This window comes from Heliangelus exortis, chromosome 25 (assembly GCF_036169615.1).
Source record: "Heliangelus exortis chromosome 25, bHelExo1.hap1, whole genome shotgun sequence".
Taxonomy (NCBI): Eukaryota; Metazoa; Chordata; class Aves; order Apodiformes; family Trochilidae; genus Heliangelus; species Heliangelus exortis.
In genome coordinates, this window is record NC_092446.1 from 804,525 (window position 1) to 824,620 (window position 20,096).

General features: G+C 54.9%; 1 protein-coding gene across 2 annotated transcripts; it reads right to left on the minus strand.

The window, feature by feature from the left end:
* Window positions 1–5,962: 5,962 nt before the first annotated feature.
* WNT2B (Wnt family member 2B) lies at window positions 5,963–19,557 on the minus strand. 2 transcript variants are annotated; one of them, XM_071768808.1, is made up of 5 exons: window positions 19,248–19,557; window positions 9,204–9,424; window positions 7,435–7,712; window positions 6,901–7,165; window positions 5,963–6,527 (listed from the first exon to the last, which is right to left on the minus strand). In XM_071768808.1, exons 1-5 carry the CDS (start codon window positions 19,409–19,411, stop codon window positions 6,298–6,300), a joined length of 1,158 nt encoding a protein of 385 aa, XP_071624909.1. In that variant the 5' UTR covers window positions 19,412–19,557; the 3' UTR covers window positions 5,963–6,297. The 2 variants fall into 2 exon arrangements, with proteins under 2 accessions (XP_071624909.1, XP_071624908.1); XM_071768807.1 differs by lacking the exon at window positions 19,248–19,557 and adding an exon at window positions 18,099–18,217.
* Window positions 19,558–20,096: the final 539 nt, after the last annotated feature.

Here is a 20,096-nt window from a genome sequence, read left to right on the forward strand (position 1 = left end):
AGCACTGCCTCCCATGTATCATCCCAAGAGCTGCTTTCTTTCACTGTCCTCCCCTGACATAACTGTAACAGAAAGGGGATGGGCTTGTGCTGCAAGTAGAGCTGGCAGCAGTCAATGTAATGAAAATCTTCCTGTCTCCAGCAGCTCTTGGGAAGGAGGAGCTCAGAGTGATTTCCTGGTGGGATTGTTGCTGTATTGGAACCTGCTTTTGGCTCATAGGAGCAGGGACTTCACACCTCATCCCCATTATAGTGATACCATATCAAGCCACATGCAATTAAGTTGGATGCATATATATATTTATATTTGTTTTTAAATGGCAATTATGCCCAGGACAGATAAGCATTGATTGTTACCATTTCCCTGAAGCATGAATTTGGGTCACCTTAGAGCCATCGGGATGGCAAAAGCCTTTCCATGAGATCATTTGTGGTGTTGGGAGATGTCTTAAAAGTTTCGTTTCATTCAGAGCAGCCAGTGGAAGTCAAGAATCTCTAAAATCAGCACACGTTTGTATACCTGATGTTAATTTGTGTGTTTGTAAAATAGGGGAGTTACAGTCTCTCGTTTTTAGGCTGGATTTGAGTTTGGGTAGGATTTGGTTTGTTTGGTTTCTTGGTCCATGTTTGTCTCTTCATGTCCCAGCAGAATAGTTTTTTGATCAGAATGTCCTGGAAGAGGAATTCTGCATTTCTTCCTGCCAACCTTTTGCTTTTCCAGAAGTGATACCCAAAAAGAACAGGAAGGGAAGGGAAGAGGGGAGTGTTACTGCCTGTTGTAAGGCTGTTTGTGAGGCAATTGGGCAACTAAACTCCTGTGAATTTCCCATCTCACCACTGATTTTAATGAAAAACATCTAAAGGTCTTTGTGGATCAGGACTTCATGGATCAGGATCATTAGAACCCTGGTCACTGAGGCTGTGTGGACAAATCCATGGTGAGATGCTCACCCTGTGCCCTGGCTGCTGCACTGTTTGTCACAGGCTGGTTTCCTTCCCACATCTCCAGCACTGGCCAGGCTTGTTTATTCCCTGCTCCTCGTCCTGGAATTGTTGTGAGGGTGCCAAGGCTCATAGATCCATGGCTCTGAGCAAGGTTTAAAGGTCATAGTCAAGACCATTAATAACAAGGTGCAAACGGCTGGTTTATATGTAATGTGAAGCTTTTTACTTATTTCATTTTTGCACTTTGGGGGCTCTGTTTGCTTATGGAGCACTTGGTGTCTGGTACCTATTTAGGCTGAGAGCAGGCAATTGGGTTCCTTCAGGCCTTCAGAGGAATGCAGAAAATTGTTCTCTGGTGTTGTAATTCTGCTAGGATAACTGGAGCTTATTTGTCTCACTGCTTATTACATGCATACTTGTCTTGAGGTCCTCTTTTTTTTTTTTTTTTCTGAGAAACATTGGGTGAATCCCAAGGACCACAAGTGAGAGGAAGATTCCAGGGGGTGGGGGAGAGTGAAGTGCCTACACCTCTCTACAAACTGCATCATCCACCTCTGGTGCCAGCAGCCTGAAGAGGTTAAATATGGAGCAAACTCCCCCAGAGAAAAGGAGCCATACGTACAGGTCTTGTACAGACATAAATTAATTCTGCCTTTCCCCCTGCCCAGAGATGATACACGGAGGGGAGATGCACCTCCCAGACTCCTAAATATATGGGGTGTGTGGTTGGGAGCCATGTGGGGCTGTGCTGAGGCTTCAGCATGGGCCAGCTGTGGAGCTGGGAGCAGATGTGCAGTGGTGCAGAGCTCCTAGCAGAGGACAGTGTGGGGAGAGCAGGTGGGGCTCATGCTCTGCAGCCCCTGAGCAGTGCCCAGCTTGACTTGTTCTGCTGTTAACAAGGACAGACAGACAGACAGACTCCTCCCTTCTCGCTGTGCAGCTGTGGAGGTGTTGTGTGAGCTAATCTGATCTGCTTATGGCTCAGAAGTCTCCAATCATCAGGTAGCATTGACAAGAGCAGTTAAAGTGGGCTTCTGTGTACAGTCTTCTGTGGTCTGAATTCACCCAGCTTTTGATAAAGGTGGATGGAGAGGAAAGGCAGCTTTGTTTTCCAGCTCTGTCTCTATCACCCAGCCTCCCTTCCCCCTGCTGGAGCCTCCCCACGCCCCAGCCTGCAGCACTGGAGGAAGAAGATGGTGATCAGGGATGCTGCTCATGTGCTTGGAATTTTCCTAATATCCAGCTTCAACTATTGTGTTGTGCTTTGGGGTAGGCCCTTGGGTGAGTCTGGTCACTGGGGAACATGGGCTAACACAGCCACCCACCCTCACTGCATCACACAGGGTGCATTTGTGAAGAGGAGCCTGTTTCCCCACTGGGGATCCTCTTGCTTTGGCTATTGCTGCCCAGTGACATTTTCCTTCTCTGGTTGAACTGTGCAATCCTAGAGTGGCCTCATCAACTCACATCCCTCTCTTAACCTCTTGATTTCTTTTCTGCTCTGGCTGTAGGCTCTCATCAGCTATAAAGCAGTGTGACAGGGAATGTGCCTATTGCATTCTCCTGCATTGACTCATTGGCTGAGATTCCAGAGCAGTAACCCCCCTCTCCTGCTCACCAGAGCAGCCCTCTGTGACTCGGGAATAAGGGAAGGGAAAGCTCCCACACTCATCTTGACAGGTGATGCAAATGTCAGTGAAGTGCCCTGATAGATGTGTCCCAGAGAGCTGTGCCTGTCCCAGCACAGGAGCCTCACACCTCGGTCTGAACCTGATGGGGAACAGAAACAGCCCATGGCAGCACCTAGGACTGGGCTGTAGCTGAGCAGTGTGTGCTCTCTGCCCTGATGGCTCTCAAAATCTTGATCTTAAACTGCATCTCTCCAGGAAAACAGTGGTGCCACCTGGGCTAAGGTCTGCTCTCACAGTTTAGAAAGAGAAAACACCCTGATCCCGTGTTCCCAAAGTCTTCTGCCTCCTCCTGCCCAGAGTCTTTGGAGAAGGCAATTGATTCAGAAGCTCATTAGGCAATTAATTCTGCTCCTTGTCCTTGAGTTCAGACACACTTGCCTGGAGGACAACCAGATGATGATCTTGCATAAAAGGCTTCCTGCACGTTTTAGGCAGATCACTTACTTAACAGGGGCTTGTGAGAGGAGCCGGGTGTTCCCTGATGGGGCTGCAGCCTTCAAAAACGTTTCTAGATGGGAACCATCTGCTTGCTGAGGATGAGTGTGCTGGAGGGGAGCCTCAGTAGGGCTCATCTGTGGGAAGACAGAGACCACTCTGCATTCCCTGCAGCCCTGCACGTCATCTTACACAAGCACTGGGAGTTAGCTCCAGCTAACCAGTGTGTTTCTGCTTCCCAGGCACTGAGCTTTTGCTAATTGCTTGATAATAAACTAGGAGTCAGTGTGGTCTTGCATAGCCCTTTACAGAAGATATTCTCACCTCTTCTGTTGGGTAGGATTGAGCTTGCCAGGCTTCTCCAGGATGCCTCCTCCAAGTGCTTTGGTAACACTGGTACCTGCACCGAGGGTTTTTCCTCCTCTGATGCATCCCATTGTTCCCAGCCAACCTCTTCCCAGGAGTTTTCTCCTTTGTTTTAAAATGTTGATAATCTCCATTCAAAAAGAATATGTATTTTGGCAGCAGCCATTGATTAAGATGTCATTCATCTGGTGAGTCAACAGGTCTGCTACAGAGCAGCATCTCTGCTGGAAGACACCTCCCAGGGGTCCTCTGGAGAGGGACAGAGATTTACTGACAGCTGGCCCTGGGTCCCCAGGCTCTGGGTCCCTCTCAGCCCACAGAGTGTGTCCTGCTCCAGGAGGGAGGCCTGGATTGATTGCTGAGGGGGCAGCATTTTTTAAAAGTCTGTCGTAAATTGATGGTAGGTGGAGCAGTAATGAAGATAAATGAGGGAGCTCTCCCCAGCAGATTACCCTGCATGCTGATGGACATGGTGCTATGGCAGGCTTGGAATGCCTTCGGCATGGCTCAGACCTGCTCACCTGCCAGCATTCCTCAGCACAGCTGAGACGGAGCAAATCTTCAGGGAAATTGCCTTTTCTTGAAATTCAGAGGGCTCCAAAGGGCCTCCCAGGGGAACACCAGCTCGAGTGCAAGTTCTGCAAGAGCAGAGAGGGCAAAAGGTGCTGCTCAGCCCTCTCGTGCTCAGTCACTCTGGGATTCAGAAGGGAGAGGGCTTAATTCTGCAAGAAATGGGTCAGGCAGCAGGGAGGTGGGATTCCTGTAGCTGTGTTAAGGGCTCTGACAAAACATCACTTTTTTCCTTGGCTGTGGCTCTGTAGCAGCTCTGCTGGAGGTCCTTTTTCTGGGTGAGAATCTAGGTGTTCTGGCCCTGTGTAAGGTGCTCTCATCTGGCCTGTGGCAGACTTGTTTATATCCTTGAGCAGTTCTCAGCAAAGCAGTTTTCAAAGTTACTTTCTCTCAGGACCTAAACTAGTATTTCCTAGGGCAAATCTGTCCAGAGGTGCTCTTGGTGCAGTAGCTGATGGGTGGTTTAGGGTGAGAATGATCTTTGCTTTAATCCCATCCTGCTGCTTCGACCTTCCTGCAGCTGCTCAGCTCCTCTGCCCACATCTTGCTGCTGCCAGGGAAACCCTGGCACCTGGGAGAGCTTCAGCAGCAACAGCAGAATGGAGGAGACCCCAGTTAAATGAATTTACATTGACTTGACCTTTCCTGTTGTTGTCAGCTTGTAACTTTCATGGAGGTGAGACTTGCTTGTAACTTGCTTGGAGGTGTGAAAGGCCCTTCCCTGCCCATCAGCACATTGAGGATCAGTGTTAGGAAAACTTAACTGTGTTTTTCCTGGGTCAGGGGGAAAGCAGAGGCTGCCTGGGGCAATGAGCAGCCCAGCTCTAAGAGGGAAGTGCACAACTAGGAGGGAAGTGCAGTGCAAAACTGCAGGGTCTGTTTTGGTTTGTTATTTTACCTGGGTCAATTTAGTTTGCAGCTTTAGCTGCCTTACTTGTATATTATGTGTTTGTGTGGATTGGTACCTTTGGACCAGGCTCTGGAAATCTGTACACTGAATACACTGTACACATCCTTGTGACCACTGCTTGCCCGAGATGGAGGGAAAAAAGAATTGAGGGAATTCCTAGATATGAGAGGGGTTGATCTCTGCAATGTGTCTGCTGGCAGCTCTGCAGCTGCCTGCCTGTCCTTTAAGCAGCTTCAGTTTTAGCTGATTGTTTAAGTTTTGGAGGTTTTGTGGGGGTTGGTTGTTCTTTTTTTCATTGTTTGTTTTATGGGAAAGATTTGGAAGCCAACCCAGCACCTCCTGCTCACCCCAGTGCTATGTCATGAGATGTCCTGGAGTGTGCCAGGATTCCCTGGGGCTTTGCACCCTGGGTGCCTTATGGGCAACAAGAGGTAACCCCGGGGGGGGAGTTCTGTGCTTCAGGACAGTGGGAGCTGCAGGGAGAAGGAATGCTGCTGCAGGCTGATGCTCTGTGCCCAGCTGGGCGTGTAGGAATTCAAAAAGCAAAGAACATAATTTTTCTGATACAGGTTTATAATGAATTTTGACTTAAAATAATAAGCAGTATACACAACATACAAGTGACTTTTACAGAGGTGCTGCTGTATCCATTGACTTTCGGAACCTACCAGTAAGTTCACAGGTTTTGTTTGCTTTCTCTAGCCCTCTGTGTCTGCCAGCACCTGGGGCTGGCCCTTGTCTTTGTGCAGTCGTCCAGGTCTCAGTTCCAATTTTCAGCTCCACTTGTCACCTTTGCAGGGGAGACGGGGAGAAGCCTGGTGCAGAGGTTGCTCTTGCTCAGCGGGGTCAGCAGTGCGGCCGGGTCTGCTCCAGGGGAAGGTGGGGATCAGGGGGCTGCCCGAGGGAATCTCAACACCCTTCCTCTGGCATCGCAAAAAAAAAGTAAAAGCAAGAATGCTTTTGGCAAAAGTGGGTTATTCTGAACTAGTGTTTTTCGCCGGTGAAACTTGACTGCAATATAAATTCTCTGGGGAGGTGCAGGTGTCCTCAGCCATCACATCCTGACCGTGGGTCCTCCAGCTCCCTGCCGCTTGCACCATCCCTTTGGGAAGAGGGCAACGAGGAGCAGCAGCTCCACAGTGCAAGCAGAGATTGCAGACTCCTCTTAGGCAGGGGATTAGTTTTGCTGAGCAAATGGAAGGGTCCACGGTACCTCCTGGGAAATGTAGTCCTTTCTTTAGTGCTTTGCAGAATTAATTAAATAAAAGCCATGCAGTTGAACTACAGCTCCCAGAACGTCACGGCCCTCAGGAGGGCACAGGGTTTAAAAAAATCTCGAGGGGTGGTGGCAGCGGGCTCTTCCCTGGGTGCCGCCCTCTCCTCAGGTCTGGTCCAACCACTCGGCCCGTTTCGGTGCTTTACACGTGTGCACGTCCACAGTGTCCTCGCACTCCTTGCAGCGCACAGCGCAGCACCAGTGGAACTTGCACTCGCACTTGGTGACACGGGTGACACGGGTGGTGTCGTAGCCCCTCCCGCAGCACATCACCTCACACCCGTCCGTCCCTCGGGACGCTTTGCTGCAGACGCGCCCGGCGGTGCCCAGGGAGCCTGCGGGGGGAAGCGAGAGCGGGTCAGGGGCTGCAGACCCTCCCGACCCTTCCCCGGCCTCCTCCACCCCCTCCCGCAGCCGCTGGGCGAGGGGGGGACCTGACACCTGCAGCGGGGGTGGAATCGTGGTTTCTGGGTGGTCACAGTGGTGGGGAAGGGGCTGTGGGGAGGGCATGGGGGCTGCAGTGGCTGCTGGGGCTAAGGGTTTGCAGCAGGGTGGGATTTTGGACAATTCCAGGCGTGTCTGCACAAGCGGGAGGTGCTGTGGGGACACGGTGCTACGGTGAGCACCAGCACCCCAGGTGACCCCCCCACAGCGTGACTCAGGAAGGAAGAGATGCTGCTGGGCAACAACCCGAGCTCTGGGTTTTACCTGCTGACTTGTCCATCACGCAGTAGTCAGGTGAGTTCTCAAAATACACCAGATCTGTTTTCGTGGGCTTCCTGAAGTTCTTGTTGGCCACCATGAAGCCAGTGCCGTCCTGGTTCATGGTCACCTGGATGGCCCCGTTGTATTTCTTCCGTAGGTAATCCCCCGTTTTCCGAAAGTCTGACATTGCCAGCCAACAAGTCCTTAGTGTGCAGGAGCCACTGACCCCATGGCATTTGCACTCCAGCTTCAGGAAACGCTTCACAGCCTGTGGGAAGAGGGATGGATGCTGTGAGGACTGCGGATTGCCCCGGAGCAGGATGGCTCCTCTCAGACAGGGGTGCTGCCTGCCCAGGACACGTCCTCTCTGTCACAGCATCAGTGAGGACATGTGCTGGGGCAAGGTAAGCAGGGTCCTGCCATCCCCGAGGGGCCGTTCCCCAACAAATTGGAAGGAAGGAAGGGAGGATGGTCCTGCTCTCTGTGGCCACCCAGGGTCCTGCTCCTCTGCCCCCCTGGTGCAGGGGCTGCACTCACCATCCTCCCGCAGCGGTTGTTGTGCAGGTTCATCAGCGCTCGGGCATCCTTCACTTTCTTCTCCTTGGCATCCACGAAGGCTTTGGCAAACCGGATCCCGTAGTTGATGTTGTCACTGCAGCCACCCCAGTCGAACTCCCCACGCTCGTCCTTGGCACGGCCCCTCTTGAGTGGGTCACAGCTGCAGGCCTTCAGGTCCCCTTGGCTGCACGCCCGCGTGATGGCATAGACCACTCCGGCCGAGGAGATGGCGTAGACAAAGGCAGCCTCCCTGCTGCCTGCCATGGGAGAGAGATGGAGATGGGGACTGAGTGTGCCAGCCTGTGCCTGGCACCAAAGCCCATCGAGGGGGCAGCATCCTCGTGGATGGGGGTGAGGTGTCTTAAAGGTAAGCTGAGTCCAACCTCCCCGTCCCTGGCACCATCCAGGTTGAGGGGTGCTTCAGGTTGAGACCCAGGGCTCTGCAGCCTGGGGTGCTGGGCTGCTCTTGGGGCTGCCTGTCCCCCTCCCCTGGGTGCCCATCACAATGGGACCAGCCCCAGCACCTTCAGCCAGGGCTGTCCCATCCCTCATCCATCCATCCCGGGGTGACGCTGAGTGCAGGAGCTGGCAGCAGCTCTGGCTGGGCTGGGCTCTCCCTGCGCTGCACAGCGTGCTGCCAGCAATTTTATGTCTCTGCTTCAAGTTCGCAGCTGTTTTTATAATGCTGTAAAAGAAGCTGCAAATCAAAACCATGTTCATCTTCATTCTGAGAGCCTTTGAAAGCAACTTCAAAGGCAGAGCTCTCTTTGGGCCTCACAGGATGGGGCTATGCGAGGAGCTTTCATCATTCCCCATCCTTTGCCAGGAGGGGATGCGGGCAGGAGCGAAGGTGCCGTCACCGGGATGCGGAGGCTGAGTCTGGGCAGGCTGCAGCACAGCACGGTGAGTGCTGCATCCCGGTGCTTGCAGCCCCCTCCCCTCCAGCCAGCTCCTCTCCGGGGGTCTGTCTGCCAGGCTCCACTGCTCATCTGCCCCATCCCCCCGCCAGCTGGGAGCAAGCCCCCTGCTCGCTCGGTGGGCGCCCACATGTCCTCCAGATGAGGCTCTCCTGGCCCATGGAAAGGCCCTTCCAACCCCCTTTGATTTGGAGCTGGGGGGTGGGATGTGCCCTGGCACGGGGTGCAGCAGCATCTGTCCTGCAGCACTGGGCCTGGGGTGGCTGGAGCTGCTCCTGCTCAGGGGCTGTCCCTATTCCACCTTTCCTCTTCACTCCTGGGCCGTGTTCCTGCTTTTGTTGTGTCCACCCCTCTCAGGAGCAGGCAGGTCCCTCCCGGGCAGTGTCCAGCCCTTCATGCAGAGCCAGTGTCAGCCCTCAGCCCTGGTCCTCCTCCACCCCACAGCCCACGGTGAGGATGGAGCTGTGGCTCTTCCTTGCCTCCCTTGCCATGCAAAGGAGCAGCCCATTCCCACGTGAACTGCTGAGTCCTGGCCAACCCTGCTCTCCAAATATTTATATATCCCATTACTGTTTACATATGAGACTGTTCTCTGGAGGTGTCTCCTCCTTCCCCCTTCTCCCCCAGTGCTCCCCCTGCTCCATCTCATCTGGTGCAGCTATTTCAACTGCAGTGCTCTGCTCCCATTACTGCTTGATTAATTTACAGGGAAAGGCAAAGCTCTCCTAAGGGAGTAATCCAAGCCAGCGGGCAGGGCAGCTCAGCAGGAGGAGAGCCTCTCCCAGGGAGACACAGCCCGTGGTGGTGGGAAGGGGACAGGGCAGAACCTACTTCTCAGCATGACGCGGCCGAAGACGGTGTGGTCCCGGTCCAGGGTGCTGCAGTTCCAGCGGTGGTGCCGGAACTGGTGCTGGCATTCCCGGATCCACTCCTTGGCTCCCTCCCCGACCGACTGCATGATGTCGGGGTACCTCTGGCACAGCTGCCTCTGCTTGTTCACCAGCCCGGGGATGTTGTCACAGATCACCCTGGCGCCCAGCGCCCCGATGTACCTGCGGGAGACACCGGAGCCGTGGTACTGTGCTGCCCACAGGGGTGGGGAGGGGGCAGGAATTGGGCTCCCCGGGGCCTTGCCCACCCACAGGGGTCTTCTCTTGAAGCCCACCTTTCCCCCTTTCCTCTCCAGCTGTGTGATGGATGGGCTGCGTGCCCCCCTGGGTGCAGGCTGCAGGCTGTGGGTCAGCAGGGATGGGACAGTGCTGAGCCATCACGGCCGCTGGGCTTTGGGCTTTGTCTTTAACAAAATAATCCTGAGCTGCACCAGCCTGGGGCAGGGGTAAACTCTGCTCTGGGATGGTGAGCAGAGAGCCTGTGGAACCCTGCCCCCTGAGGGACACCCATCTGTGGGTGCTGCAAGTGGGACCCACATCCCTGAGAGCCCGGGTGCTCTGTCAGCTCCTGGGGTGGCAGCAGAGGAACTTGCTGATGTGCAAAACCTGCCTCCCACCCTCTTCCCAACACCCCAGCCCGGCCCTGCTGAGCACAGCAGGATGGAGCCCAGTGCAGGCTGGGGCACACGGTGGGGACCACGGGCCATGGCACAATGCTGCAGGGAGGGAGGCAGAGGAGCAGGCATCACCTCTTGCTGCTGCAGTCCCTGTGCACGCTGTTGTCCCCTGGCTGTCTCTGTGCTTCATTTGCACTGATGAGCTTCCATGATCACACCCTGAAGCTGAATAACTGAGTCTCCTCTCCTGCCTGTACCCTGCCTGCATCCCAGTCCCCTCCCTGCAGAGCTTGGAGAGGGAAGACAATGACCAAACAACAGTCTGGTAGAGCCTGGCTGACCCCACGGGCAGCTTTCCACAGACACGGGGGAGGGACCCTGAGCTCTGCCCCGCAGTCTCACGCCGGACACCGGCGGCACCGTGGAATTTTCCATCCTGGTCAGCCCTGTGCATCCTGGCCAGGCAGTGGCTGCTGCTGCTGGAGGTTGATGCTTGTCACAGTGCATGGAGCTGTGGTTCTGCCTGGAAAGGATGAGGTTTGGGTGGGATTCAAATTTTTCGACCCCCCCAGACTGGAATTAAGATCCTCCTTTTAATAATAATAGAAAGCAATAAAGCTTGGGCAATATTTCATTGTCCTCTCTGGCCATGCTCTGTCACTTCCATCATCCACAGGCTCAGGAAAGCCCTGCGAGCACAAAAAGCAACGGGATCTGTTCCCTCTTTTAAAATATTTTGTTTAAATGCTGGCAGAAGCACAGGGTCATCTCAGGCTGGAGCTGAGGATAATAAACCCGGCTCCCCATAGCTTTGCAAGCCCCCACTCCAAGGGCCCACAGCCTTATTTTCACAGGCTTTCTCTCAGCCCTCCCTCCTGCAGCAGTGGAATGAGAGAGATGGCAGAAGCCGTTCATGGAAGAAAAACCATCAGGAACTCATTGAGCAATGCCAGCTGTGAGTATTTCATTGCCCTGCTCGTGCTGGGCTGTGGGAGCAGCTGGTCCAGAGCTGGCACGGGCCAGTGGCCCGAGGGGGCTGCAGAGCTACTGGGGGGCAGTGGGCCATCCTCTGGGATGGGCCACCCCATCCCCACTTGTGGGGACCCCATCCCCTGCCCACTTCCAGTACTGGGGCTGTGGAGCTGGTCCTGGGGCCTCAGGGAGATGAGGAATTGCCTGGGGATGGGAGGGCTGGCAGAGAAAGCTCTGGCTAATGCCATCCCCTGGGAGACTGGGATCAAGGGAAACCCTCCAGACAAGATAAACACCAGGCACTCCCTTTTTCACACTGTGAGGTAATTACTTCTCCTTAATTCTCCTGCCAAATACCCAGAGCAGAGCAAACATTATCAGCAGGAGAAAGTGGAAGGGGAGCAGGGCAGAGGGCAGTGACTGGTAAGGGAGCTCCTCACCAGCCATGGTCCAGGGTTGGGGGCTGCATCTCCCCCCGCTTGGGGCTGCAAACAAGCTGCATGTTTGCTGTGGTACCCACAAACCTCCGTGGCAGATTGTGTATCAAAATCTGCCCCACAATTGCTGCAGTGTTGGGCAGAGGCAGGGCACAACAAGGGGAAAATTCCCTGTGTGTCTTGGAAAGTCTGTGGTTATCTCGGCAAGACCCAGATCTTCCATTTCATGAGAAAGGCTCCAGTTGGGTTCAGTTACTCTGAAATGGAGCAAGACGAGGAACATCAGAAAATTCTGCCAAGCAGAATTTAGGGAGGGGAGAAAATGCAAACATTTGTTTTGGATTGGTGAAAGCAACTCTTCCGATTTAATTTCTAAAAATCTATGACATTTTAAAAACACTGGAATAGGAAAGACAATGGATGTTCTGAGAAGTCCCCAGCGGCCTTATCAGAACTTCATTTCTTAAAAATGAAGCTGTGCTGGAAGTGGCAAATATCTATGAAATGCTGTACTCTTGGGGAATCTGTATTTTTACAGCAGGAAAAAACAAAACTAAAGCAAACCAAACCCAAGCCCCAAGCCCTGTGTTCAGAAAAGTCTGTGAGAAGGAACTGCTCCTGATGCTGGACACTGCTCAGGTTTGTGCATGGTTGGCAGGAGCAGCCTGTGGGAGCTGGGAGGGGGTCAGTAATTAGGTGCGTGTGGGGATAAGGATCCCCCAGCCCCTCAGATGGCAGTCCAGGGGTTGCTGCCTCCTGTGAGGTCCTCTCACAGTGTCCATAAAGCCGTGTTTCCCATTTGCTGCCAGATTCCAGCTCCTAAGGGATGTCCCGGACCCACCGCGTGTGGCACTCTGCATCCATCCCCTCCATCCTCCATCTCCACCTCCTGCAGCAGCAGAGGTGCCACGGGGCAGGTGCTCCCGGAGCTGGGAGGCAGAGTGCCCCCTGCTCCCTGTCAGCCTTCCTCCTCCTGCCAAACAAACCCCTGGCACGGACATGGGGCTGCTGGGATGAGCTTTTCGCCAGCAGCCCGGGAGCAGCGATGGAAGGGAACAGGAGACAACTGTCACATGTTGGCTCCCAGAGCTGTTCTTGTTCTGAGAGCCTGCTGACTTCGGCTCTTGTAAACAAGGAGAAACCTAAATTGCTTCTAAGATAAACATGCAAATCAGAGGCAGACGCATCTATTTACTTGGCAGTGTGCATTTTGCACTAACCCCCTTCCACAGCTTCCTCCGTGCTGGACGTGTCCTGCTCCCGCGCTTCCCACCGGAGCCTTCCTGCCTTCCCCAAGGATCTGCAGACTCCTCAGGGCGCTCTCGCAGAGCCGTGTGGTCCATGTCATGTCTCTGTCCTCAGCTCAGACCATCTCGGCAGCCAGAGCTTCCCTCCCCAGCAGCTTCCCACCCTCTGGGTGAGGAGGGGATCCCAGCAGCTGCGCGTGGGCTGCGAGCTCCTGGGATCTGCTGCCTCCTGTCCTGAGGATCAGATACCAGCACATCTCTCTCCATCTCCACTGTGCTGGAATCTTTTTCTGGATCAAAAAGCTGTGCTTTGGCCCTGACACAGTGTATGGGGCTTCCTGGTTGCTCGTTAATAGGAAAGACCAAGAGACAGGAAAGCAGCATGCCCTGTGTAGCAGTGGGAGATGAAGAGCTTGGCCAGAGTCCATGGCACCTGAGCGATGGGCAGAGAAAGGAGACCTCTGCTTCATCCTGGGACAGCTTGCCCCAAACATGTCAGCCTAAGCCTGGCCAGGCGAGCAGGCAGCTGCTCAGGGGTCTCTCCAGATCCCGGGAGCACCAGGCTGTGTTGTAGGGGCTTGGGACTGCTCTGCAAAGCAGAATGGTCAGAGGGAACTCTTAACCCTGCAGACCAAAGCAGGAGGATGCTGCAAAGGGGAATTCAGTTTTCCTTTTGTTGTGACCAACCTACCCCCTGCAATGTAGCCATGATTTTTGTGGGTATTTTTTGTTTGTTTTTTGTAACTCGAAGCTGTTGGCAGTTTTGTTTAATTGCTAAAACCCAATGGGCTGACCCAGAGGTCTGGGCAGAGCTCTCCCCTCCTGCAGTGGTGAAGGCAGTGAAGCCCTGAGTGCACCCAGCTCCAGCATCCCACTGGAGCAGTGTCTCCAGGAGTGGGTAAGTCAGCCTGGAAGAGACACAGCCCTGTTCCTCACACCCCTGCAGTGTGCCCAGCTCCTGGGTGCTTTGCACAGGGCTGGGGTGCAAGGAAATACCAGTTGGGCTGTCAGGGAAGGCTCTGTGCTTCCTCCTGGTGCCAGCCCAGGGCTGGCCTTGTTGGATGTTTTATTGGATGGTCTTGGCCTTAGCCCAAGTGTGGGGCAGGGTGGTGACATTGGCTCCTGCAGTGGGGGAATGCTGATGAGACCCGAGGCTGGGACAGGCTCAGATGTGGTCACGTCTGTGATCTGGACTCACCAGGAGATGTCAGGTAGAAAATGTGTCTTGGAAAAAGCAGTTCTGAAGGTCAAGGTTGAGGTGAGAGAGTGATCTGGCTTCTTGGTGCTGTTGGAGGCTGTTGGAGTCCTTCCCCTGGGAAAACTGGCTCACCTCCCCATCACTCCTGTGACTGCTCTGATAGTCCTGAAAGATCCACTTGGGAGCCAAACTCGCTTGGCTTCTGCTCTCTTCCCATCCCATTGAATCAACTCGAAATCTTTTGGTGGGAGGCTGGAAAGCCCTAGGCAGCTATTGGAGACACCTCGTTCAGATAGGATCAGATCCAACATCTCTGCCTCTTTGCCTGATAAAGAGCAAATTCCAGTGCTCCTGGCAGCATTTCACCTCCTCCAGTTCTTTGCATACTTCCAGGGATGCTGCACTTTCCTTCCTTGGCTCTCCCTGGCTGTGGGCAGACAATTTATAGCCAACTGCAAAGCATTTTGGGTTGCAAGGTGCTACAGACATTTGAGATATTATTTTATTATTATAAACCCAGAGTATTTTATTAAGCCCCACTGGGAACGGGGCCATCCTGGCCTGCTGGAATTGTTAACGCCTTGGAATGATTAATAGTCCTAATTTCCTCACTTAGAGCCACTACTCTGTATGTTGAGAGTGTTAGTCTCACTTGAATAATTTTTAATATCATAATGCTGAGCCACTACCAGTGCCATTCAAGATACATTTTTTTTCCATTTTCTACTTTGCAATAGTGGCAAAGCCTTGCTCAATGCTGGGTGAGAGCTGCTCCTCGAGGCATTGTTGGCAATGTACAAATACAATGAATATTGTATTTGTAAATTGTACATTTGTACTCTGGCTCATCAGAAACGTGCTTTATCCTGAAGTACAATTTTTTTCCCCTCCTAAAATCTCAGTGTTTGCTAAGGGGTGTCAGACAGACAGTCTCGGGGGATAAGGCAGGAGGGATGATTCTTGTCTTGTCTTTGGTGTTTCTCATGTGCTTGGTGGCAGCTGCTCAGAGCAGAGGCCTTGCCCCACACAGACCTCCTCAGGGTGGGCTGAAATCCCTGTTAGTTACAGCCAAAGCTAAGGATTCTGGAAGAGCAGAAGGATTTTTTTTCTTTTGCATTTCTTTGCAAGAAAGATTTCCTATAGGTGAAAGTGACCCTAATGAAAAATGGACTAAGAAACACAATTAGGGTTATTATAATGGTGCAGAGTGACTGAGAGAACCCATCTGTTGAGTACACCCCAACCAGGAACACCAGGGCTGCTGCAAAGGCCACGGGGTTCATTCTCCATCAGTCTGACGTTACTTTAAAACTTATTTTTCAAAGCTCGGCTGCCCGGACAGCCGGAGCTGCAGAGGCCTCAGGATAAAGACTTCCTGGTCGCTGACCTCCTGATTTTATTGCCATGCAAAGCGCTCTGCAACAACAAACGCGGAGCCGGTGCGAGCCCCCGGCGGTCCCTGAGCGCTGTCACCTCCCCTCCGGGAGGGCCCGCGGGGTGGGATGGCATCGGGACCTGCAGACACCCTGTCCTTGGAGCCCCATGCCCCCCGAGCCCCCTGCTAGTCAAGCCCTGGGGGGAGCTGGGGGGCTGCTCCGCTGGGATGGGTGTAGGGGGAAGGTAGTGCCCCCCCTCCCTGTGCCCGGGGGGTCCCAGCCCTGCCTGCTCTGCTCACCAGGCAGCCCTTGGCTTCCCCTTGGCTTAATTTCAAACATTCCTGTTGATGCTATTTTCCCTCCCACACACCTCGGTGTGCTGCCTGTTTAGATGAACCCCTCTCTGCTGTACCCACGCACACACCTGGCTCCATTTCTCCAGCACTCTGTGCCCATCCACTGCTCCTGGGCCAGGACCCAGCTCTGGCCTCACGGTGGAAATGCACAGCAAACCCCAGAGCCACAGCTCCTCACTGCCCATCCTGGTAGAACATCCCCTTCTCCACCTGCTGCAGGTGGGGAAACCCTTGGGAAGGGCCTGAGGCTGCTCTGGAGGGTGTGATGGGCACCATCTGCCCTTGGAGCATCTTCCCTGGCCCAGGAAGGCAGCTGGAGCACAGCACCCAGAGCATCCCTAAGAGTGCCCATCCGGACACTGTGGCACAGGGACCAGCAGCTCCCCAGGACCCCCGTGGCCCCCCAATGTCTGGAGGAGCCCCACGTGGCCGCCAGACTTCTGCACGCTCCCCGACCCGCGCCCAAGCTCGCATTAGTCTTCCTTCCACAGATTTGTTTTATCTCTTTGGGAGCCTGATGCCTCCCATCTGCTCCAATGCCAGATGAAATTAAATATTTGTAGTTTCCAAGGGCTGTGGTTAGCAATAAACAAGTTAGCAAATGAGGATTTGGTGCGCTGGGGTTTGGGGGGGTTCATGTGGGCCTTCAGGCGAGTGGGTATGTGTGAGGGTGGGGTGCAGGGGTGTGTGCACACAGCTTTGTGTACATTTTTCTTTAACCAAACCTTCCATCTAAAATGGCTTTCCACACCAGAGCAGCTAGTGGGGCTCTCACTCGTGAGTAAACCCTACTTAGTTATTTACACCAAGTTTGTTTATTGCACAGTTGATGTTTATAAGCAACATTTGTCTCATCTCCCAGATCTTTCAGAAGGAATTTCAGAGGCCGTTTTTGGGGCCCTCTGTCCTCTCACAGCACACGGGGCACAGCCCTGCCAGCCCAGAGCCTCCTTCCTGGGACGATGCCGCTCACCCTGCCCCGGCGTGCTCAAGTGTAAACGGGATTTAGGGATTTTCCCATTGCATTCCTTCTTAATTTCCGTCTGTGTTTCAGCTGGTATTTTGTTGCTAAGTAACACATTATATTTGAGAGCCTTTCTGCATGGGTGCTGCTCACCATGGCCATCCCCAGCACCCATCACCGTGCTGTCGCCTCTGCCCCTGCCAGCAGCTACGTGCCCTGAGCTCATGCACACAAACACGCACCCAGAGACACTTTTGAGTTCACCAATTCCTGGCGTTTTTGTGAGGCGGTGCTGGCCGTGCCTGACGTCACTGCAAATTAATAATTTGCAGTTGTTTAGAAGAAACATTTGGTTGATATTTCCTTGTCGTGTACTCTGATCAGAACTGACCCATTTTTTTCTATTAATCTGCTTTAAAAGTTGACTCTGAAAATGAGAATCATTTCCTCTAGCTCCACAAGTTTATTGTGTGTGAATCCCTAGAAGAATTTGGCAATAATAATAAAAATAAGGAACGATGATGCACCACCAAATGTATTTATTGCAATATCAGTAGTGCTAAAGATGTGCTTGGAAACCTCTGTAAATCACTGAACAACTTTTTCCCAAACCACAGCTGGTTGAAACAGTTTTCACTAAAGCCCAGCTTCATCTAAACATGCTGTTTTATCACAACTAACATGCCCAGCACAATAGCACTCACTTCAGCTAAGGCTTTTCTTAGGAATGTTCTGGTCAACAGAGGAGAAAGTACGATTGAAAATGTGAACTGTAGAATTTACTGTATTTGATTTCTAAATTTGTTTGTTTAAAGGTCATGTAGTTAAGATCCCTGAGGCCAGTTCTGCTTGCCGAAAATGTTCAAACTCATCGTGCCCGGCTGCCCCATGGCTGAGGAACCAGCGGGGCTACACGGAGGAGCTGCCTGGTCCTGGGCTCCTGCTCCTGCTCACTTCCCTGCCTCGAAGCAGGGGCTGCCAGCCAGGGAGCCAGTCTGCAAGCTGAGAACACAAACTACTGCGGGAGCTAATTCTAGCTCCCTCCAAATAAGCCACAGCTACCGAGGCTTAAAATGTGGCGGTTTTCCTCCCGCTTGTTGGGAAGCGACGTGCGATTGCAATTAGGGCAGGCACTGTGGTGGAGTCAGCGTGGGGAGAAGTGAGGTGTAACAGCAAGGAAAAGAGGTGTTTTTCACACTCCTCCTGAAGAAAGGATTTCTACCCTTCACCCAGCATCCAAGTGTGATACCAGACCGTCCAGCTTCAGGCAGGTGATGCTCTGACTGCGCTCACCTCCTCTTTTCCCCAGGCACCCTCTCAGCTCTAAGGAGCCTACCCTTCCTTCTCTTGCCTCCTCGGCAATTAAGTGAAATAATTCAGTTTCTCCACGGCTCTAAGACTTCCCTCCTCCCTCGGCCTTCAGCGTTGGAGCAGCACCCGGGCACAGCCGCTGTCCTGCCCTCTCCTGCCCGGCGGGGCGGGGGCAGCCAGCCCAGCGCCTGTACCAACCTGACACTCGCCCGCCCTGACGCATTTTCTCGCCCAGTGATCTCAGTTCCCCGTGGAACTGAATCAGGCTGCAGGAGATGTCCCCTGGGCATGGCCGTGCTGGTTTGCATTCTGTATGTGTCCCCCAAGCCCGCTGGAAGAAGTCTCCTCATACTCATACCATCCACTTTTGGTGCCTGGTTGCATCCCGCTGCCCAGCAGCTCGTCCCCTGGGTTCCCCCCTCCACTCACAGCTCTCCCCATCTCCTTCCTCCCCCTGGAGCAGCTCTGCCATGGATGCCAGCGGGGCCAGGACGGCCGCACGCCCAGACGCGCTCTCAAACACCCGGAATACCTGAGCTATCGGCACGACGGTGAAGTGCTCCCTCGCCATGTACTCCACTGTAGTGGAGGAATTCCAGAAACCGCCGTTCTCTTTCAGTGGCAGATGGGTTGAATTTGTTTAAGTTCAGCTTCATCTACTGTGAAGTGCTAATGATGACGAGATTGGTGTGGAAAACAGTGTTTTCCACAAGATAAGAGAGGACTTTTATAGGGTGGGGTGGAAACTTTTCTGCAGCACGGGTTTTTTTAATCCAGTGTTACTGAACTACCGAAGCAGCAGAGGGTCACTTAGAAAACTTCCCCTTGTTTTCCTAATTACTGTCATTCTGTATACATAAATTTTCATTGCTGGGAGAAAATTAATTTCTAGAAGGCGGGTATTTTCTGTGGCATCATTCGATCTGCTACAAAGCCTCGATTTACCGAAAATACGGAGAACTGCTAATCGCTGTTTACGAGGAGCTGTAACACCGGTGCGCGGGGCAGCCCGGGGGGGGAACCGGGAGCTCCAGAAGAAACCCGGGATGCAGAGGGTGGATCGGGGAGAGCTGCTCGCTGCTGCCACTTCCCAGGTCTAAACCCTTCCGAGGGGCTAAGCCGGTTCCCTGCCGCTGCACGGGGAAGGATGGCTTTCGGGGGGGTCGCCGGCAAACGCGGCTGCAGCCGGGGGGTCTCTCAGCCGCAAGTGGCGACGGCGCCTTCGGGGCTCCCGGGGAGCCCGGCGACCGCTGCATCGGGAGGAAGCTCCGGTACCGGTACCGGCCCCGGCCTCGCGGCAGGTCGGAACGGAACGTTGCCTTTCCCCATCCGCCTTTCCCCCTCCAGCCGCCGGGCTCCTGACCGGGACCCGCGATGCTCCCGCGCAGCCCCGGCCGCTCCCCGGTGGCTCCCGCAGCCCCGCTCGGGGCTGCCCGGCCTCACGTCGGGCTCCGTCTCGGCGGCGCTCGCTGCGCTCCCATCCCCATCCCGCAGCCCGGGCACTCACCACCACGAGGAGTCGGCGCGGGGCGTCAGGGCGAGCAGGAGGAGGATGAGGGGGAGGCAAAATCGGGGGGCCGCGCCCGCCGTCCGAGGGAAGGCTCCGCACTCCGCACGCCCGGGGGCCAAGGCAATCCCAGGAGACGCTTCCAGGCGGTTTGGGCTGAGCATATCTCTCCGGGGCGGCGTCCAGACGGAGAAATGACCGGCGAGGGGGTCCCGCCCGCGCTCCCCTCGGGGGCACTGCCCGTCACGGCCCCGCGGAGCGGCTGCCGGCTCCGCGCTGAGCGAGCCCCGGCTGGGCCCCCGCTGCCGGGTTCATGCTGCTGGGCGGGGGGCGGCGGGTAGGGCCGGGCCGGGCCGGGCGGGCGGCGGGGCTCCCCGCGGGGTGCCGGACCGGGGGGCTCAGCGGGGCCGGCACCCCCCGAGCGTCGCGGGACGGGCCATGGAGGGGCCTTGGGCGGAGGGCGAGGACTGGGGCTTGGAGCGCGGGGGCCGCGGCCAAATATTGACAGCGCCCGGCGGGCTGCGGGCTCTCATTGGGCAGAGTCAGAGGCGCGGAGCCGCCGCTCCGGCCGGACCGACCCCCACCTCCCCGGGGGCAGGTCGGACAGCCCCCCCCCGTGCTCCTGCCCCCTTTCCCTCCGCCGGGCTTCTGCCCACCCTGGCCTCCTGCCTCCCCCCCGCCTCCCGCTGCCGCACCCGCACCCGCAGGGACGCTGCGCGGGGCCGGCGGCCGCCCCGTCGGGACCCTCCGGGAGAAGGGGCGCAGCGGCTCCGCGGGATGCTCGGGGCGGGGGCTGGGGCGGCCCCTTAAGCTCTCGCCCCCACCAGGGGTCACTGCAGGGTGGGAAAG

Coding starts and splice junctions, on each gene's coding strand:
- WNT2B (XM_071768808.1), bottom strand. CDS start 19,411: ATGCTCAGCCCAAACCGCCTGGAAGCGTCTCCTGGGATTGCCTTGGCC. Junction 9,425..19,247: donor CGCGCCGACTCCTCGTGGTG/GTGAGTGCCCGG, acceptor TGTCTCCCGCAG/GTACATCGGGGCGCTGGGCG. Junction 7,713..9,203: donor CGGCCGCGTCATGCTGAGAA/GTAGGTTCTGCC, acceptor CTCCCATGGCAG/GCAGCAGGGAGGCTGCCTTT.